General features: G+C 33.8%; 4 protein-coding genes across 5 annotated transcripts; 2 read left to right on the top strand and 2 right to left on the bottom strand.

Annotated features, from left to right (window-relative positions):
• The first annotated feature begins 506 nt into the window (after positions 1-506).
• On the top strand, positions 507-4,389 carry LOC103859255 (polygalacturonase QRT2). The gene is made up of 9 exons (XM_009136766.2): positions 507-2,007; positions 2,094-2,228; positions 2,311-2,475; positions 2,571-2,591; positions 2,677-2,884; positions 3,166-3,247; positions 3,604-3,712; positions 3,806-3,922; positions 3,998-4,389. The coding sequence occupies exons 1-9, from the start codon at positions 1,756-1,758 to the stop codon at positions 4,220-4,222; spliced, it is 1,314 nt and encodes a 437-aa protein (XP_009135014.1). The 5' UTR covers positions 507-1,755; the 3' UTR covers positions 4,223-4,389.
• On the bottom strand, positions 4,354-11,827 carry LOC103859254 (MAP3K epsilon protein kinase 1). Its single transcript, XM_009136764.3, has 23 exons — positions 11,524-11,827; positions 11,309-11,443; positions 11,173-11,193; positions 10,910-10,983; positions 10,741-10,831; positions 10,585-10,668; positions 10,385-10,486; positions 10,145-10,276; positions 9,961-10,032; positions 9,768-9,871; positions 9,577-9,676; positions 9,149-9,508; positions 8,357-8,689; positions 8,227-8,271; positions 7,782-7,961; positions 7,600-7,683; positions 7,331-7,428; positions 7,154-7,237; positions 6,106-7,012; positions 5,901-6,035; positions 5,093-5,499; positions 4,870-4,984; positions 4,354-4,793 (listed from the first exon to the last, which is right to left on the bottom strand). Exons 1-23 carry the CDS (start codon positions 11,581-11,583, stop codon positions 4,617-4,619), a joined length of 3,900 nt encoding a protein of 1,299 aa, XP_009135012.1. The 5' UTR covers positions 11,584-11,827; the 3' UTR covers positions 4,354-4,616.
• Positions 11,828-11,986: 159 nt separating this feature from the next.
• On the top strand, positions 11,987-14,075 carry LOC103859256 (protein TAB2 homolog, chloroplastic). The gene is made up of 4 exons (XM_009136768.3): positions 11,987-12,574; positions 12,658-12,727; positions 13,327-13,642; positions 13,712-14,075. Exons 1-4 carry the CDS (start codon positions 12,000-12,002, stop codon positions 13,969-13,971), a joined length of 1,221 nt encoding a protein of 406 aa, XP_009135016.1. The 5' UTR covers positions 11,987-11,999; the 3' UTR covers positions 13,972-14,075.
• On the bottom strand, positions 14,068-20,335 carry LOC103859259 (protein DETOXIFICATION 43). Of its 2 annotated transcripts, none has more exons than XM_033286807.1 (12): positions 18,779-20,335; positions 18,264-18,643; positions 17,675-17,835; positions 17,451-17,586; positions 17,263-17,359; positions 17,038-17,138; positions 16,685-16,848; positions 16,504-16,575; positions 16,167-16,283; positions 15,969-16,064; positions 15,750-15,871; positions 14,068-14,405 (listed from the first exon to the last, which is right to left on the bottom strand). In XM_033286807.1, exons 1-12 carry the CDS (start codon positions 18,859-18,861, stop codon positions 14,345-14,347), a joined length of 1,590 nt encoding a protein of 529 aa, XP_033142698.1. In that variant the 5' UTR covers positions 18,862-20,335; the 3' UTR covers positions 14,068-14,344. The 2 variants fall into 2 exon arrangements, with proteins under 2 accessions (XP_033142698.1, XP_009135020.1); XM_009136772.3 differs by having other exon boundaries at positions 17,675-17,841; positions 18,779-20,334.
• Between the last annotated feature and the right edge of the window lie 465 nt (positions 20,336-20,800).

Consider the following 20,800-nt stretch of genomic DNA (forward strand, 5'->3'; position numbering starts at 1 on the left):
GGAGACTTTAACGATCTTACTTGCAACTCGGAAAAAACATGACGACTAGAGCGCTCAGAAGGATAAACTATAGTTTTGTTTAATAGATATTCAACTTTTATACATTATAATAGTTTTATTTAATAAAAATCAATATCATATTTTACTAATTAATAAATATTTTTTCTATTTCTAAATTAAATAAAACTAATCTCTATTTATAGAGAATCTAAAATAATACATTTTCGTATAAGAAATAAAAATAAATAATTTAATTTATAAATTATTGGTTTTAAATAATTAAGAAGATATAAAAATATCAAAATATCCAAAAATGATATGTGGCGTCAATGGTCTCCATTTTTTCTTATTCAGCATGTTGAATAATTTCAACATCAAATTTCATTTTTTTTAACAAGTTCATAGTTATCCAACTGTTAAATATTTTATTAAGCATCTCCATTGTGGATAGATTTTTGAAAATAGCTTCTACTCAATTTTGATCCAACATCCCCATTGATTAGCATCTAATCAGCGGTTAAATCTTTGCCAAAGTCAATAGTCTTATTTTCCTTTTCTTTTGGATCAGACCAAAGTCAGTAGTCTTTAGTCTTTACTTTCTTTGTTTAGAGCAGCTCCATATTTGGCATGAGATTCTCAAAAGTGATTAGATACTAATTTAATGTTTAAATAATAAATGGAGTTTTTAAATTTTAAATATTCGTTCAATAGTTTTTCATTTGATAATTTATTGGATATGTACAGTAAAAAATCTATAAATTAATAATGTTGATTTTTGAAAATTATTAATTTATAGAGTTATTAATTTATAATAAGATTCCTTTTTAGATTTCTATATTTTAGAATAGAATTTTTGTAAAATAAAAAAATAGTTGGTTTCATTGTTTATATATTCATTAAATTTGAAAATTTTAACTTTCATATTTCTTTATTATATTATTTGATGTATATAAGATATGTATCATATAGTTTTTCCCCCCATCACTACCATTTTCCCCCAATTCAATGGTATCCCACTCTTTTGAGTATATTGAGCTAATTTGCTCTAGATATAATTTTATTAAGAACAATCAAAGTGTTATGAAATCTCAAGAAAAAAGTAGAAATAGACTATATTGTAAATATAAAACAAACAATACAATGTATTACTTTTACTTATATAAATTGTATATATAAAAATTATTAATTTTGATTTTTAGTGAGACTATATATTTGCATGGGGTTTTCTAAATTATTATTATCTTATTATATCTTATAGATTTTTGTCATATTTTAAACCGGTCCAACTTGGGACGACTAGAGTTTATTAATTTATGGAGTATTGTATCTAAAATTTTGAGAATTTCATCATTCACTTTAACATTAATTAGTAATCTAATCACCTTTTGAAAACTTCATCTTCCATTTTCAGATTTTTATTTATATATTTACTCATATAAAACCTTTAAATTATTTTCTTTCGTTACTTTTATGAAAATGTTAATATATTAAATAAACGTCATCGTACTAAAATTTTGGAAACGATTTGAGTAATAAACTTGAGGAATTATAACGAATATTTGATGATAAAAATGAATTATAACGAATATTTTCTTCCAAATCTGTTTCAGTCAGTACCTCTCTTTCTCTCCCATCTATATAAATATATATGCATTTTTGCATTCTCTATGACACCTCACTCATTTCATTCCTAATCATTCTCTCTATACGTCAAACCCAATCTTAATCTAACTTTTGAGAGACAATCTACCAAAAATGTATCAAAAGACCATAATCTTCTTAACAATACTCTTAACGTCTCTTCGCTCTTGTTCTAGCAGCTACCCGTTTGATCCTAGATATGAACATTCCATATCTCCCAATGTTTATTATGAAACCAATCACCAACACGGTCACATTACACACAACAGGCACATGAAAGATCCCCATGCCGCTCCTAGATCTTCTCCTCGAGCTTTTAACGTCAACTCTTTCGGGGCTAAAGCCAATGGAAACGACGATTCTCAGGTATCCCTGTAAATTATTTCTATAGCAATATATAATCAAAATCTTGTACATTCAATGTAAATGAAATATTATGTTTTGAGTCATAGGCATTCATGAAAGCTTGGGAAGCAGCTTGTTCGTCAAAGGGAACAGCTTACATCGTTGTTCCGGAAAATAGAGCTTACACTCTTAAACCGGTTAAATTCTCCGGTCCATGTAAATCATCCATGATTGTTTTTAAGGTATGATATAAACCAATGCACGTAGGCTCAGTTATTATTGTATAATGTTTTGATCATCTTATTCATAACATTTGTGACTTAGATTTACGGTAAGATTGAGGCATGGAAAAACCCATCAGACTACAGGGAACGTGGGTTCTGGATTGTTTTCCAAACGGTTGATAACCTTCGTGTTGAAGGCGGTGGACGCGTCGATGGTAATGGAAAAATCTGGTGGCCAAAATCTTGCAAGATCAACCCTGAACTTGTAAGCTCTAATTCTTAGTTCAATGTCTTAAAAGACATAAGTTGCATTGAAACTGACTAATGAAATATTAATTACCATTTATTTTTGTTAAACAGCCATGCCAGGAAGCTCCCACGGTGAGAACCTCAAACGCATTACCTTTGTTTTCAGTATTCATTTCAGTTTCGATTAATGGTTGATGTAAATGGAATAAATGGGCAGGCGGTAACGTTTGTGGAATGCAACAACTTGATGGTAAGAAACATAAGGTTGGAAAACGCACAGCAAATGCATATGAGGGTTCAAAAATGCGAAAACGTGAAGGCTTTGAATCTTATGGTCAAGTCTCCGGGTGATAGTCCTAACACCGATGGCATTCACGTTACCGGAACTCGCAATATCCTCATTCAGGACTCTATCATCCGTACTGGTAATCAACAATCCTTTTTTAGAGATTATACTAAGAAAATAAATAAATAAATATTCCACAAAATAGGAGTGATCTAGAAATTTTCGTATCAAACTTTTTTTTTTGTAAATAAATTTCATATCAAACTTTACATTCGACTTTCTCTTTTTGAATATTTATTTTTGAAAGGAATTTTCTTTTTATAAATTCAGATAGTAAAGGGGAAACAAGTGAGCTATATTATTTGTTTATTTCTTGTGGATAATAAATAGTAATGTGTTGGTTTGTTTTTGGTGATGAAGGTGATGACTGTATATCTATAGTGAGTGGGTCGGAGAATGTGAGAGCGACGGGCATTACATGCGGGCCGGGTCATGGAATCAGGTCAAACCATCTCTCTCCCTATTTTCACCTAATGTTTTTGTTTTAATCTTATTTTAACTATGAGCAACATTCAATTTGTCAACTAACTGTTTTTCTTTGTTGGAAAAAGATCAACTAATTTTTATCAACTTAAAATCAACAATTTGTATATAAAAAGAGATGCTGCAAGTTATTAAAATATACGAGTAAAGTTAGATGCAATGTTTTAAAAATGGTCTTAGCCATTCTAAAATCATCTCCATTTGTCAGATTCTTAAACAAATATCTAAACAATATAGTATTCTAATTTAAATTTCATTCTCGCTTTTACTTTGTTAACTACATAATATCTCAATATTACTATTTATTTCTTTTAGCATTGGGAGTTTGGGAGCTCATAACTCAGAAGCATATGTTTCTAATGTGGTAGTCAGCAAAGCAACTCTCATAGGAACCACTAATGGTGTGAGAATTAAGACTTGGCAGGTAAATCTCCAACACTATTAATTTATCAATATTTTATGTTAGTCAAATTTAATTTGATGATCCAAAAACAATATAACTAATATTCATGAACAGGGAGGACATGGAATGGCAAAGAACATAATATTCAAAGACATCTTAATGAAAAACGTTACAAACCCAATAATCATCAACCAGAACTATTGTGATCAAACTAAAGCATGTCCCGAACAGGTTTGCACCGAAAAACCAAATATTTTCACCATAGTTTGAGTACTCATAAGAAAGCTGACATGGGATATGTTGCAGAAATCTGCGGTACAAGTGAGCAATGTATTGTACAAAAACATACATGGGACGAGTTCAAGTCCCGAAGCTATAAAATTTGTGTGCAGCAAGAGCATTCCATGTCAAGGCATTTCATTGCAAAACGTTGAACTGGTCGATCAAAATACCAAACAAGATGTCTCTAAAGCAACTTGCTCGAATGTGAAGTTAAAGAGTAGCGGACGTCTTTCCTCCCTTTGCACTTGATCACTTTTGATCTCCGTGAACAACACATTTCAAACTTTTCTATATTTACTTAATTTGGTAGTGAGTTGTGTATATAGACAATGTTTGAAGTATCAGCTAGTAAGATCATAATGCTATTAAGAAGAAGAAAATCAAGAATGAATAAAGAATGGTTACAAATTTATGTATCAGAACGTCAGCAAAATAAAACAATCAAGTATCACCCAAACGATCAAGTGTTGGCATCTCTTGGGGAAACTAAAAAAAAACTCAAGAGAGCCACACAACTCAACAATTACAAAACATTTGTAACTGGAAAAGAAGAAAAATGTATACACTTTTGAGTATAATCTTCCTGCAAAAAATTTGGAATGAATGTACAGTTAGTCCCAAGGCAGAGGTTGGTTTTGGACTCTCACAAGACGGTGTTGATGTGAAGTGCTTTGAGGAGAGATGTAGCCATTTGCTTCACCAGAACTTGTCCTCCTAAATGTTGACCTTCACGTCTCTCTTCTATCAGATTCTGCAGTCTCTGAGGGAGATCATTCTCTACGATCAGCTGTTTTGGCCTTGGATGGTGCTCATAAACAGCCTGTTTCAAAACCAAACACTCAATAACACCACCTGAACAAGACAAGCAAGACTTGGATGGTCTAATGATACATTACCTTTATGAGTTTCAGCAAGTTAAGTCTAGCAATAGCATCTTGGTGATCTAGCCGTGCAATAAGCAACGGAGTCAATCCATTTACAGCTAATGTAGTATTGATTCTAGATGATTTCCTGAATTCAACAACAACAAGAGGATTAGCTCCACCTTAAGAGGAGGGAGATACATCAACTTCACTCATGGTTAGATGATTTGTTGTATGAGAGGAGAGATATATATACGTGATAATCTTCAAGAATGGTTCCAATATGTGCACAAAATGTCTTTCAGGACAGCTCTGGAAGAAGTTAACCAATGTATATATTGCATCATCTTTCAGCAAAGCCTGCTCCACCTTGCGGTTGTCATTGTCTTGAGCTAAGCAAACAGCAATGGAATCTAAGGCAATCACAGACCAATATTCATCGTCTAGCAAACTCAAGTAAACATCCAGACCACCGTGAGACCTTAACTGCTCTCTTGAGTTCCGAGATGCATGAGCCATGTCACATAGTAGTGGCAATGCATATTGTTTCAGAGGAGAATCAGACATGACGAAAAGCATCAGGTGAGGTATGATTCCATTTTCAGCCGCTTGTTCTTGTCTCCTCTTGTTTATCTTGCACAGGTTGAATAGTGCACTAAGTACCTATACAAAATTACAGTTTTAAAAACGTCAGTTTGGGTTTAAACTGGCTAAAAACAGCAACAGATGATATAAAGTAGGCCTGCGGGTTTGAACCGAACTGAAATTTTTGGTTTTCGGTTCAGTTCCGGTTTAATTCGGAAAGCTTTTGAAAATATTTTGGTTTTTGGTTCGGTTTACCGTAACAAAAAAGATTTAAAACACAAAATTATCCGAAATTAACCAAAATAACCGAACCAAAGTAACCAAACTAACCAAAATTAATCAATCTAACCAAAATACCCGATCCGAATAAACCGAATCTGCAGGACTAATAAAAACTGGAACAAGAATCTAAACTTCAATCTTTCAACAAGTTGTAACCAATAGATGAAAGCTATCTCTATTCAAGTCAAGAAGGTAACCTCATGATGGATCTGGTCAACAAGATTCCCCTCTTTAACCTCAAGGTTGGGGATCAAATGCTTAATTGCATCTGCACGCTGGAGACTCTCCAAGCAATTTGGATCAGTAGACAAATGGTTGGTGCACTTCAGTATCTGGACAAACAAAAAGGCATTATAAGCATGCGACCTGAATAAAGAAATATTCATAATATTTTTGAAGTACCTTTAGCAGAATAGGAGGCTCTACACGGTTAAACATATGGAAGAGACGACTCAGTAAGCTTTGGCTGCACATGTATGACTTTACCGTCGTATCAGCACGAGCAAATTCAAGAAGCAAATCAGCCACTTTCTCCAAGTATTGGCTTGCGACCTCTGCACTCAGCGTGGTGACCATATGTGAAAGTAAACCAGATGATGTGTCACTTCCAAGTCTAGCATTTAGAACACCAGAACCTGACAGTACACCAGATGCAGAAGCGGCTCCTTCAATAGCCATAACCTTCTTCGACATCGTTTTACTGAAATATCTAGGCATAGTATCAATGGATGCACGCAAAAGAGGGAGTATACTTTCATGTTTCTCTAAGCCAGCGATGTGCTTGACGTAGTCTAGCTGACCAGAGACATGTCTTGAAGGAGTTTCTTTCTCCAACAAGCTAAGCAAAGGTCGGACTTGTTCTGGCTGAGTAACAGCATATCCGTTAGAGGCACTCTCAGCCAGTTTCTGAATCTTGTCTGTTGATGTTCTATTGGAAGAGATAGAGATCCTATGATGTTGTTTAACATCTTCTGTTGCATCTAGTGCAGCACTGCTTGATCTAGGCCTATCACCATCTGGTTGATAGAGATCTGATCTTTGAGAATTTGAAGGCTCTTCACCACCTCCAGGTCTAGTTTTCAACACATCGGGATGATCAATCACACTGAGTAAAGCCTCATGCTGATCAAGTTGACCAGAGCGTCCTTCAGAAGCTAATAGAGTTGCCTCGTTTAAGCTATAGAGAGTATTGATCAGCCTTAGAAGAATGCCATTCTTTGCAGCTATACGGCAGAAGTCATTTCTTGGAGTGGATCTTTTGAGTTTAAAGACCTGCCACATCCCATCAATAGCTAAGTGAACCATCTCCCTGGACACACAAAAAAAAAAAAAAACTCAAAATCAGTAGAAACTAGTAGGCATGATGACAGATGCTGTCTCACATTAACTTCTGCACTAAATATATTGAAAGTAGTCCAGACACTGTAAGAAGACAGTTCACTGAACCGACCTGTATTTGGCATAGTCTGCTTCAAGGAACCCCACCAAAACTGGTATTCCACGGCAAGCTATGAACATTTGCAATGTCAAGGAGCTGTAAAGAAGCTAAGAAATCAACTCTATGACTTGCAAGAAATAAAAACAAATATAGATGCAAAAGTAATATATATTTTGATGGACTTGTAACCTTGACTGACAAAGCTGCTGCAAGAAGTAGGCTGCTTCCTTACGGATTTCTCTAGACCGATCCCTCTCAGGACCAGCAAAACTCATTACCAGAGGTATCTGCCAAAGAAAACAAAGTTAACTATTTAAGATTGTCATGGAAGTTCAAAAGTGATAGTGTTAGCTGTTGATATGTTTGACATTTAAGACACAAGCCTTTATAGGAACAAACTTGTCACATTCACCACAGTATACCAAACTACGGATAATGATTCACCAAGTAAGACTTACGAGACCAACGAGACAAGCATTCTCCTGGAAGTCAATGTTGTCTTTTATAATTTCGTTTATGAGCTGCAGCACGGCACAAGTTACCTGAAAACACCAGAAAAATATTAACAAAGCATAAGCTAGACCGTAGCATTCACATTGAACTAACAACTACTGATGATGAAGGAGACAAACAAACATACACGGGATTTAGGACTATCGAGAAGATCCATTACAGGGAGGAAACCATGCTGTGTCACAAACACTACTTTCTGCTCAGGTCTGTGACGGAACATGGCAACTAGTTTCTGACAGGAAGTTACTATTGCATCTTCTGTTTCACTTGGCCGTAAGGAGCTCACCAATCTGCTGAACTCAACTGCCTACAAGAACTCAAGAAGTTAATACTAAGCTGAGAGTCACTCAAGTAGAATCAGCATAATATCCAAAATTTTGACACAATTTTAACAAAATCTAACCGAAATAAAAAACTTCTGTAGGATTTTCAAATACCGAACTAACCGAATACTGAACTTTATTTCGGGATAATTCGGTAAGATTTATGCAAACCGAATTAGAACTAGCTGAAAATCGAACTACCCGAACCTGCAGGCCTAAGCATCAGCATGATATAAAGTTGAAGAATACCTGTAGAGGAAGCAGATTATCAGGAGAGGCTTTTTCATCAAATACCTAAAAACAGGATATGAAAACATGTTAAAACAATAAACTACTTGTGATTATCAAAACCTACATACTTGAGAGACAGAGAGCATACCAAGCCATCAATGTCAATAACATCATCTTTCAAAACACCCATCATTAACCGGAAAAGATCACCACCATCATTTGAGTGCCCAGTTTCACCTTCCATTTGCTTCTGAGCAATTCTAGCCCTCAGCTTTGTTGCCAGATCATTCTTTCCACCATCTGCTACAGGAGAATCTCCCTGGTTGGCGTTTGACGCAGGCGTTGATGCTGAGGCCTCATTTAGTTTTCCCTCAGGAACTTTATTCAGTGGATGGAATAAATCATGCAGACAAGCGTCCCCGGGAGGATCACTGAATCTAGTCAGTTCATTCCCACCATAACTAGATGGAGTCTTCACTGCCTTTAAGATAGTTATACCAAACATAACAGATCTAGTCAGTTCAGTATAAAATCTTGTATAGAACAAGACCAAGGCCCAACAACAAACAAAAATCTATCTCACAATTGAAGCATCTAAGCATGGAAGAGTGGAACATGCCAAGAACAAAATCAAATAACTACAAGTTCAGCAAACTGTTTTGTTTCTACCAGTAGAGAAAAAGGACCTTACCAATTAACTCAACACACAAAATCAAATCATACCCTAGAGTGACCATAGTATCCAATGTTCAAGAAATAGCTAGGCGCGCTATAGGGTATCACGCCTAGACTGATCTTTTTTAAACCCCTAACCGATTTTAAAAAAAAAAACTTTCAAGAAAATTCTATTTGCGTAGGCCTGATTTTCCGCCTTGACCAATTTTTAGAACACTGATAGTATCTGACAAAGTGCTAAGACAAAAATGATGCAACAACACACCTTTCGAAGCCCACGATCTTCACCTTTTGGGCCAAAACTATGTGATCTCTGCTGCATCTGGATGGAAGATTCTTTTCCAACCTGCTTTGTTGCTGAAGCTTTTCGTCTACCTTCAGAAGCTTCCATTTCAAGATTTCCATCAGGTTCAGATTTTCCATCTTGAGATGTCCCCTTTGCATCAGAAGATATACTACAAGTACTGGATTGAAGAGAAGACTTATTATCATGGATAGACAACGTAGGACCTTGATCTGACATGATATCATCTTCTGAATCTGCTCTTTCTTCACCAATATCACTGGCTGAAGACTGATCTTTCTCAGACCTAAAACTCCCCACACCTAATTTGCTTTTCGAGTTCTGGACAAACAAAAGGTCCTGGATAAGTAACTTTAGCAAAGTTCATCTGTAAAGCTTAGGAATCTTACAGTTTTTGACATCCCCACTTTCTCTGCTGAAACACTCTCAGCTATATCTTGACTACCTTCACCGTCCTTCTCTGAACTTGAATCGGCTCCCTTCATATATCTGCAGAGAATTAAGTACTCAAGGGTGAGATAGATAAAGTATTTTGAAATATTTTTCCAAAATTTAAAGTAAAACACACAAGTTTTCGCACCTGATGGTTCCACTATGACGAAGTGATGACTGCAATGCTCGTCTAGAGTTCCGTATCCAAGGATGAGAGAGCAGTGTCTTCGCATCAGGCCTCTGCCTAGAATCCTGTATTATGCAAAATACAAATCAGATATGACACTGAAAGGTGTACAGTGGTAAGTAGAATGATCAAACAATATCGCATCAAATTTTACCTTCTTGAAGCATTGTCGTAAGAAGTCTGTAATATCTGGAGAAAGACTATCAGGAATAGGAGGGCTATCATCCTAAAACCAAAATCAGAAAAGTGTCAATAGTTTGTAATCAAAGGCTCACAGCAATTACCATTTTCTTCACCATTAACGAGATAAAACAAACTTGTAAAGTGTTGGAAAAAACCTGAACAATACGGAAGAGAGCAGGCATGGGTTGCAGATCATAGTAAGGAGGTACACATGTCAAAAGTTCAATAACAGTGCATCCAACACTCCATATGTCTGAAGCAGCACACACCCCTGACATTTCAATAACCTTCAACCAAAATTTGAGTCTCCATCAGTACACAAATAACCAGTTACAATTATATATAACTTTATGCATTTTTCAAAACAAGATAGATATGTATTGTCAATGGTATACCTCAGGAGCCATCCAGTAAGGAGTTCCAACCACAGAGTGAGTGTTAACATCAGCCTCGTTTAGTTTAGTAGCAACTCCAAAGTCAGCAAGCTTGACAAGGCCCTGAAGCATGAGATTTTTCAAGTGTCAAAGAAAGAACAGCCTAGATGAATCTTGTGCATCGCATAGTACAATCCACAAAGGTAGAGAAAAACACACACCTCTTTTGTTGTCAAAATATTTGCACCCTTGATATCACGATGTATGACACCTTGCTCATGCAGATATACTAAACCTTCCAAGACCTGTAATTCATTAGTTAGTATACAGATATTTTCAGAAACTTAACTAGAAAAAAAACATAGATAGGGACGGACCTGAGCAATGTAAACAGTGACCAAAGATTCTGGGAAAGGTCCAAATTTATTTGGTTTGATAATGTTTGCAAGAGAGCCATTCTCCACATACCTGCAAATACATATTTGATTGGACTTGAACTTTGGGTGGAAAACAAAAAATAAACACAAAACTAGTAGTAGTACTTACTCCAGGATAATGTGAAGGTGTGTCTTTGTCTTCAAGGAGCCAAGATACTTGACAATGTTTTTATGGTTTAGGTTCTGCATTAGAAACCTTATGTTAGAAGGACATAGAGAGACACTACAGAGCAGTAACCATTAATGAGAAGATACCAAAGCTGAGAAGGTGATTAATTATCTCAAATTTGTATAACAGTTATGTCTAAATAATGGGTCAAGCTCTGCATGCATTGCAGTTCCAGAGGATAAAGAGTATGTAATGGAAACTACCTTTAACAAATCGATTTCTTGCTGGAGAACACAATCATCCCCAACAGCCAAGAACCATCAAAAAGTAAAAAGGAAAGGAGATGAGAGACAGAACACATTAGTCCATAAAGGACAGAACCAAATAAAGAAACCAAACCATGATGGTGTTGAGATCCTCTTGAACAATATTCTCCAAGGAGACTTGTTTAATAGCCACAAAATCTCCATTCTCCAGGTCTAATCCTATGTATACTCGACCATATGCTCCTTTGCCAATCTCATCCCCAAGCATCTGCCATCAAAAATAGTCAAAACAAAAAAAAAAACAAAAGTTTCCTCCTTTGCCTCAGAATCAGAAGAAGAAGGCTTTACATATTTGTTGTCGAGGGTCTTCGATTTGTGGAACTGAGATGACGTCATTTGTCTCGCCATCTCTTCTCCTTCCTTCCTCCGTCGTCAAAACGAACAATTGCTAACGAATCCGATCCATTTTACAAGGGAAACAAATCACAACAACAAGAACAATTACAATTAGGGTTTTAATTACACAAATTCGAGAGATTGATTATAGCTTCTTGTTGTTTAATTATTTAAAAAAAAAATTCAAATTAAAAATTAAAGAAAAGACAACTAAGATTTTTGGTTCGGACATTGTGACCGAACTGGATTAACAGAGAGACAGTTATGTCGTCGATTCCCTCACGCGCCACTTTCTTCGTTTGTTATTTGGCCCCTGAAATTTTATTTCTTTACGATTTCAACCCTTCATTTCTAAAATTATCCATTTAACCCTTTTCTATTTAAAATGTGCCACAAACTTTTTTTAATTTAAATATCCTAACAAAAAAATGTGGCTGAGGAAGGACCAACCGAAAAGGATAAATCTTCTTCTGCACATTCATCATCTTCTTCTCTGTTTTCCTCAAAGCTCCCTCCTTTCAATGGCGACTCTAAGCTTCAACACCACTCGTATGCGAACACCTTCACTTCCAAGAATCTCTAGACCATCTTCTTTCACTAAACCCATCAAAACCCATCTCTCCTCCTCCTCCTCCTCACAAACCTTATCCAAACGCCACCGTTTCGTCTCTCGATCCTTACCTGAGACAAAAGAAGAGACCCTCATCATCAAACAGGAGGAAGAAACCGAAGACGACGATCCAACCTCTGAGCTGAGCTATCTCGATCCGGAAACAGATGCAGAGAGCATAAAAGAGTGGGAGCTGGACTTCTGCTCGAGGCCGATTCTTGATTCAAGAGGGAAGAAGATATGGGAGCTTGTGGTTTGCGATGCTTCGCTCTCGCTTCAAGTCACCAAGTACTTCCCCAACAATGTCATCAATAGTATAACACTCAAAGATGCTATTGTTTCTATTACGCAAGACTTGGGTGTCCCTCTTCCTGAGAAGATTCGCTTCTTTAGGTAGTGAACAAAGACACATTCATAAAGTAGATCTTTTTCAATGATCTTATTGTTGAAGTTTGTGTTTTTTTTTTAAATGGCAGGTCACAGATGCAAACCATTATCACAAAAGCTTGCAAAGAGCTTGCTATAAAGGAAGTGCCTAGCAAACGGGTATGAGCACTCTTTCTTGTGTTTATGGTCATGAGCATAGGCTAGTGCATCAATAGTCTTAGGCCTGAGGGTTCGGGTAGTTCAGGTAGTTAGGTTCGGGTAGTTTGGAATTCGAGTAGTTCGGTTCGGCCAAAATCTGCTGAATTGAATCGAAAAAAGTTTGGTTTGGTATTCCGGTAATTCGGTTTTTCAAAATTTTGCTTAAAATTGTGGTTAAATCGGTTAATTTTGGTTAGTTCGGTTCAAAATTTTAGTTAATTTGGTTAGTTCAGTTCAAAATTTTAGTTAATTTGGTTAACCTATTTTTTGGAAAAAGCCGAATTAACCGATTAACGAACCAAACCAAAAACTGAAGTTTTTTATAAACCTGTCGAAACCGAACTAACCAAAATTTTTGGTTTGGTTCAGTTCATAACCGCATGCCTAATTAGTCTATATCCCCCAAAGTTTTAGAAAAATATTTACACATAAATAGGTCCATAAATTTCGTTTTAAAAAAATTATATAAACCATTACTAAATTGTTTATATCTCCTAAAATCTCAGGACAGCCCATGTTTTCTTGTTTATTATATAACAAAAGTGAACTCTATTCTGCAGTGTCTGTCTCTGTTTCTATGGTTGCAAGAACGTTATGACACTGTGTACACGCGTCACCCTGGTTTCCAGAAGGGGTCATTGCCTCTTCTATCTCTAGACAATCCATTTCCAATGAATCTTCCTGAGAATTTGTTTGGGGAGAAATGGGCGTTTGTTCAGTTACCTTACTCAGCCGTTAGAGAAGAGATCTCAGACTTTGATGAGAAGTTTGTGTTTGGTGCAACCTTAGACTTGGACCTGCTTGGCATTGACGTTGATGAGAACACACTGATCCCTGGTCTCTCCGTTGCTTCTTCGCGTGCTAAACCTCTAGCAGGTTAGTGTCTGTAGTTTCTTGACAAGTCAGTTATGTGGTTTCTGATCATTATGCATTGTCATTATATAGCTTGGATGAATGGTCTTGAGGTATGTTCGATCGAAGCAGACAGTTCTAAAGGATGTTTGATTCTGGCCGTTGGGATCTCGACAAGATATGTCTATGCAACTTACAAGAAAACACCTGTTACTACTGATGAAGCTGAAGCTTGGGAATCTGCGAAGAAAGCAAGTGGAGGTTTGCATTTTCTTGCAATTCAAGATGACTTGGATTCTGATGATTGTGTTGGCTTTTGGCTTCTTATTGATTTGCCACCACCTCCTGTTTAGTTTCACATTGATAAAATTGGTAATAACCATGTTTTGCTATTTAGTAAGAGAGTAGAACTATGGGTTTCTCTCACATTATTAAAAGAAATAGTTACATGAGTTTGCAAAAAAAGTAGTATTATTATGGACATAGCGCATAGATGTGAGTTACAGACTTCTTTGAAGCACCTAGCCTAACCAGACGTTTCCACAAAGAAAATGTCTAGCCATCTAGGTTTCCATATAATCATCGCCTGATCAAATTATTTATCTGGAACTCTTTAAGCTAAACAAGATAGAGAGCCCTTTCGTGCAAAATGTGAAAAGAACACAAGAAATATACAACAAAAACGAAGAAATGCAGAAGAAGATGCATCTCAGTATAAACTAAGTCCTAGGAAGATGAAGGGGATCGACCACGCAAGAATTTCCACGGTCCAGTTCCAGTTGCTATCCTGCATAATTTCAAAGGAGTCAAAGACTGCATCGTCTACTATAAAGGAGAATTAGATTTTAACCCGCACTTCCGTGCGAATACTTTTTCATTTTATAAATACATATGATATTATTACAAATGTTTAGATATATAATTTCTATTTTAATATTATTTATTATGTAATTCTGATGACAAACAAAAAATTGTTTAACTCTATAATATTATTGTTTATTTCTTATTTGACATTATTAATATATACTGATTTGTTTAATACATTTTACTTTGTTATTAATTTTTATTACTTACTAATATATTTTCGACTTAGTATAATAAAATAACAATATGAAATAATCAAATAGATAATCTCCTTCAAAATATGTTTTTTTCTTTAATTTATACATTTTGCTATAATACATTTTTAATATTTACTTATCTATATTATAGAAAAGAAATTTGAAATATTATCATTTTGAGTTTGAATATTTATTTTCAAAATTTAATATTTTGTCAAGAAACTTTGAAAAATTACATTACTATTTTTTAATTTGGAAGATTACATGAATTTTGAATTTATTTTTGTTACTACATTAATACATTATTTTATTAAAAAATATTTGAACTTTTGGTAATATTTTCTATTTTTTCTCAACATATTTTTTTATAATTAAAATAAACTAAAAAATTTATAATTAAAATTTTATTTGTCATTAATATTTTAAATGAATTATTAAAATTTCATAGTTTTCTAATAACATATTTTTTAAATAGTATATGAACTAAAGGTTATTATACACTATTATATTTTTGTATATAAACATTTTAAACAATATATTGTTGAGAGTTTTGAAATAAATAAGAAGATAACATATAGTTTGTAGATATAAAATTTTAACTTATGTTAATAAATTTATTTTTGTATAAAAATATTATATATTTTACGAATTTTAACCCATTTTAATGATGATAGATAATTTATTTAAATGAAACAATTTAAAAATAAATTTTTAGTTTACCTATTTAATATAATTTTTGGATTTAATTAATATAGCACTTCTATTTTTATATAATACATAATATAATTATATAATTTATAAAATAGTATATAGTTTTATTTTCTTGTTTTATAATAAAATTTTGGTTAACATTGATTTATAACAATATTATATTACTAATTATGAAATTAATTAATATGTTATTTTAAAAAAAATATTTAAAATTTTAAGTAAGATTTTGTTAGATTATTTCTCAATAAATGTTTTTTATAATTTAAAAAAAAATTATAATTGGTTTATTATTAATGTAAATAATCAAATAAATTAGGTATACAACTTACTAAAGGCCCATTAAGGCCCAACTAATTTACCTGGCAATTCCAGTAATAGCTCGGAGGCCCATATAGATGGTAAGAGCTATCCATATGCCTAGAAAACCATTGAACTTTGCCATGTATATTATTGCTGCAATGCTTATGGCCGCAACTCCTACCTGATTTATCATAATAAAGTCAACTTTCATGAAAAACATGCAAAAATAAGTAATCATTGTGAAAGCATATTAATGAAGTAATGAAAATAGTGCGTACCATGGAGTATGCAGTATAAGCAAAATCAGATGCTCCAAAATTGACTCCGTCCAACACAAAAGCGAGTGAGTTTATTGGCTGTGTTGCTGCTACAAACTGATGTCTCCCACACAGATCAGATATAATATAACATCTTATTAGTCACTATCACTACTTACTAGTATTTATAAGTAGAGATATGGTATTATATATTAGTACCGGTATTCCAATTGCTATGAGGTGAATAACGGCAGGGTCCTTGGTGAATATTCCCGCACCAAAGTATAGTCCTAGTCCAACGAAAACGGACAGTCCAAGTCCTAGCACAAACCCCATCTGCATATCAAATTCATTTGTTTTACACTTTTTTATAAATGTGTGTCTAGACCGAATCCCAATTTTTTCCCTGGTTGTTATCAATGAGTAGCTCAACCCCCATATTTTAAAAATGAAGCATAAGACATGGTCCCATGTTGCTAGTTACCAAAAAAAAAATGGGAAAAAGCAATTATCCTTAGGGACTGGTATCGTTTCATGAAGATGATCGAGACATAACCTGTAGAACACGGGATGCACACGAAGACACTTTGTTGTAGTCTTTCTCGGTAAAAGAACAAGCCAGAATCGCCTGCAAAAGATTTTAAATGATGATGATTTACATATACAACTTGATCAAGCAATAATATATACACAATGGGAACATGATAAATTAAATAATACTATAATAGTGATTATACCTGACCGGCAACAGCAAGACCATCAGCGAGGAGAGAAGTAGTTAACCAGACTTGTAAACAAATCTGAAAAGCAGCCATTGGTGTTGCTCCGAGCCGAGCCGCCATTGCTGCTGCTAGTGTCTGACAAAACGTCACAGCTATGGTCCTCGCCAGCAATAGCCCCCCTTTCATTTTCAAAATTGTTAAGACATCCCACATTTCTATATATTTTATAAATATATTTCGTCACTAATCCAATAAATATACATGAAATTTTTGAAAACATGATGTTTTCACAATTTTTTTTTTACTTGTAATAAACTTTACTTTGATCATTGCAAGAATGAATAACTTTAATGGATATGCATCCCTACCATTTTTAAGGAACTTTCCGAACTGTAAAGCTGCGAAGTTTGGTGGCATCAAATTAACTTTACTCGCCAGGCGGGTGAATAGTATTAGAGTCATGAAGTACCTTCACACAAGTGAAACCGTTAGTTTTACCTTTCTTGTTTCTTTTGATTCAAGCAACTCTTGGAGTTACAAGTTTTAGTTTCATATTTGCATGTGTGAAAACATTTTGAGAGCTGTTCTCTTACTGAGAAATGACATGGGCAATGGCTGCACCGCTGATGCCAAGGTGAAGGACAAATATGAAAATTGGGTCGAGAATGATATTGATAACATCTGCTACGACTGTTTCATGCATCAAGATGATACATGTTAGACTCTCATGATAGATTGATATCTAATATGTTTACCTAAAGATGATAAAAATGTAACTTACTAGTAGCATAGAGAGGAGTTTTGGTGTCCTTGAAGCCACGAAATATGCCTTGCATTGAAAGGGATAATAGCAATGCAGGAGCACCTAATGATCGTATGGTCAAGTACTTGTGTGCTGGTGATAACACTGCCGAATTCTGATAATCAAAAGTCAACTCAAAATAGTCAAGCATTTTGTCATATCCACTATTATGTGCATGACTATCTATATATATAACCTTATACCGGTTTCACTCCCATGACACCTAGGAGCACTTTCGAGCTGAAAATCAAGAATATAGCTTGCACAAGGCCCAGGATTAGCCCTATGATCATGGCCGTTGATGCCGATTTGATATTCTTCTTTCCTTTCTTATTTGCTTTGTTTCCGCTGCTTGATTTTGTATCTGAAGCTAGTACACACATCAACAAAAAAACAAGAAAGTACAGTTTATCAAAATTTACAAACAACATTGTTTAGTTTTTTTTTTCAAAAACTAGTTTAGAAAAGTGTAAACTTAAATTACAAAAGGTGTAAACATCAAAGTCAAGCACAAACCGAAAGATAAACCGTTTGTATTTATAGTCAAGCACAAACCGAATGTGTAAACTTAGATTTTGTTTCCACAAAATTTTTCACATAAAATATATGCACTAAACACGAAAGCCAAAAAAAAAAGGCAAATGTTAATCAGAAAATGAAAAAAAAATAATCAAACTTTAATCAAAAAGTGAAAAAGAACTAAAGAAAAACCAAAAAAAAAAATCCTAACACTATCTAAACCCTTGTTCTGTTAGAAACGTAATAATTTCATTAGGCCATGACAATATTTACCGGGCGTTTGCTGCGGCTGGTTCATGTTGTTACTTGTGGGCGACGCAATGCCTTTTTCTAATGAATCTTGAACAGCTAAAGTATTTGCATGAACACGATTGTTTTTCTTTGCTTCTTCTTCCTCTTCTTTTATCTTCTCCATCGTGTTTTCCTCAGCGACAAAGGAAGTTGTGACGCTCACAATTGGGAATATCGTGATTCTAGAAGCTTGATTGAATATAGCAATGGATACTCCAACCGCTGCTAGCTCGACCGCTCCTAAACGTCCGATATAAGCGGTGTCAATCAGAGAGGCTATTGGATCAGCAGCTAAAGCTAAAGCCGCAGGAAACGCTATGCCTAGTATCTCTCGCCCAATTGCATCCTTACTGAACACACGTCTGCAGATTTATATACAACTAAACGTTATGCATTACTCCTTTTTTTGGTCAAATGCATTACTCCTTTTTAATATTATTAATATCTGCCATTTCATATAAACTCACATTTTTGGTATGAGATATAAACACACTTACGTTAACTCGTTGAAGATAACAAGAAATGGGATCTGCGTGACCACGCTGGCCGGAACTGAAGTAAGATCACCAGTTTCCGTCATCAATGAAGCTTCTTTCTATGTGTTTGGTTTGCCGTGTCTGAAAATATTATCTTAACTGTTTTCAAGAATCAAATGTAAAGGGGAGGTTTAAATAAGCGAAATTTCTACGTAATGAGCATGCATATATTTAGTATTTAATTTGAAAAAGTGTGAGCATTTCTTTCTTTCTTTGAAAAAAGTACGAGTTTAAATAAATAAATGTACTTCCCTGGCCAAAAAAATGAAAATAAAGGTACTTCTAGGGATGTTAAAATGGATAAACCTTCCTCACTTAAATCCATTTCATATAGAACCCACCCCAATTAAGTCCTGAACTTGTTTAGATCCATATAGTTCTAAGATGTACGTATTAGTATTAGGGTTACTCATTTAGACACGCAAATATTAAATTATCCCATTTAAACTCGTTTAGACCCATTTAAAGTGATATATGATTTTTATGTTTTTAATATTTATATTTAATGTAAGTTTATTTGGAATAAAATTTTATTATTAAGAAAATATAAAAATATATAAAGATTGATTATGGAAAAGGAGATTTCAGTTTTCTTTTAACCACAAAATCTAATTATTCCGTCAACCATAAAATTAATTTCCGCTAAAATCATAAAATAAGAATTTCACGCCAAAATCGCAAATCGAGTTTTTATGTCAAAACTGTAAATAAAGTTTTTCAGCCAAAATCGCAAATCAAACTTTCCCGCTATAACTGCAAAATCACGTTTTCCCACAAAATCAAAAAATCGAATTTTTATGCCAAAATCGAAAATTACAATTTTCCCCAAAACTACAAAATCATGTTTTAACCCAAAAAATTTAAAAATCGAGTTTTTCCACCAAAACCGCAAATCAAGTTTTCCCATCAAAACCGTAAAATTGAAGTTTCCCACCAAAAACACATAATTGAGTTTTCCCGCCAAACCGCATTCACAATTAATGCAGCCTTAGATGCGTTGATAGTTCGCCAATGGCTCACAACCACTTTTTCGATGGATTGATCTGGACTCCCCACTTCATTTCTGCCAAAACCACAAAATTGAGTTTTCAGCAAAACCGCAAAATTGTGTTTCCGCAAAGTCATGTTTTCTCTCCAAAACCGCAGTATCATGTTTTCCCGCTAAAACCGTATTTGTTTTACCCGCTAAAACCACAAAATCGTGTTCACCGACAAAATTATAAAATTGTATTTTGCGCCAAAACCAAAAAAATTACATGAAATCGCATTTTTCACAAAGTTGGAAAATCATGTTTTTCCGTTGAACCCACAAAATCGGGAATTTTTTCAAAGCTGCAAATTGTGTTTAAAAAAAAACAAAAATAGTTAATTAACTTCTTATATATTAAAACAGAAGTCATGACTTCAAGTCATGACTTCTTTTCATGTATGATTTTTTTAGTTTGGACCATTCCTAGAAAATATCATATTTAACATAAGTTCATTATTATATATTTTAATATCTTTATCTTTTTATTTGAAATACAAATGAATATATTTAAAATATTCTAACAAAATCATTTTAAAATCTTCTTAGAATTTTTTTAAATTTACTTTCAAAAATTAGTTAGTTTTAATTTAAATTATCATAAAATATAATTAGAAATTAAAATTGAATATAGTTTTGGTTTATAAACAAAAATTTAAATAAAATGAAATTAATTAATTTCACAAATACATTTACTAATAATTTTTAAAGATTTTGTTAGAAATAAATATTTATTTTTATTTTAATTTTTTCAAATTTGTTTTCTAATAAAATAAAAATCTTATATATTAAAAAAGAAGTCATGACTTCTTTTCATGTGTGATTTTTTTAGTTTGGACAATTCCTAAAAAATATCATATTTAACATAAGTTCATTATTATATCTTTTAATATCTTTATCTTTTTATTTGAAATACAAATGAATATATTTAAAATGTTATAACAAAATCTTTTTAA

The sequence above is a fragment of the Brassica rapa genome, chromosome A03 (assembly GCF_000309985.2).
Source record: "Brassica rapa cultivar Chiifu-401-42 chromosome A03, CAAS_Brap_v3.01, whole genome shotgun sequence".
NCBI lineage: Eukaryota > Viridiplantae > Streptophyta > Magnoliopsida > Brassicales > Brassicaceae > Brassica > Brassica rapa.

Excerpts from the sequence above, each read along its gene's own strand:
- LOC103859255 (XM_009136766.2), top strand. The coding sequence starts at position 1,756 with ATGTATCAAAAGACCATAATCTTCTTAACAATACTCTTAACGTCTCTT. Across the intron at positions 2,229-2,310 it reads CATCCATGATTGTTTTTAAG|ATTTACGGTAAGATTGAGGC; the intron begins GTATGATATAAA and ends TTTGTGACTTAG. Across the intron at positions 2,476-2,570 it reads GCAAGATCAACCCTGAACTT|CCATGCCAGGAAGCTCCCAC; the intron begins GTAAGCTCTAAT and ends TTTGTTAAACAG.
- LOC103859254 (XM_009136764.3), bottom strand. The coding sequence starts at position 11,583 with ATGGCGAGACAAATGACGTCATCTCAGTTCCACAAATCGAAGACCCTC. Across the intron at positions 5,500-5,900 it reads TTGACCAGATCCATCATGAG|GTACTTAGTGCACTATTCAA; the intron begins GTTACCTTCTTG and ends AATTTTGTATAG. Across the intron at positions 4,794-4,869 it reads ACTTGCTGAAACTCATAAAG|GCTGTTTATGAGCACCATCC; the intron begins GTAATGTATCAT and ends GTTTTGAAACAG.
- LOC103859256 (XM_009136768.3), top strand. The coding sequence starts at position 12,000 with ATGTGGCTGAGGAAGGACCAACCGAAAAGGATAAATCTTCTTCTGCAC. Across the intron at positions 12,575-12,657 it reads GAGAAGATTCGCTTCTTTAG|GTCACAGATGCAAACCATTA; the intron begins GTAGTGAACAAA and ends TTTAAATGGCAG. Across the intron at positions 12,728-13,326 it reads AGGAAGTGCCTAGCAAACGG|TGTCTGTCTCTGTTTCTATG; the intron begins GTATGAGCACTC and ends TCTATTCTGCAG.
- LOC103859259 (XM_009136772.3), bottom strand. The coding sequence starts at position 18,861 with ATGACGGAAACTGGTGATCTTACTTCAGTTCCGGCCAGCGTGGTCACG. Across the intron at positions 18,644-18,778 it reads GTTATCTTCAACGAGTTAAC|ACGTGTGTTCAGTAAGGATG; the intron begins GTAAGTGTGTTT and ends ATAAATCTGCAG. Across the intron at positions 16,576-16,684 it reads GTCTTGCTGTTGCCGGTCAG|GCGATTCTGGCTTGTTCTTT; the intron begins GTATAATCACTA and ends AATCTTTTGCAG.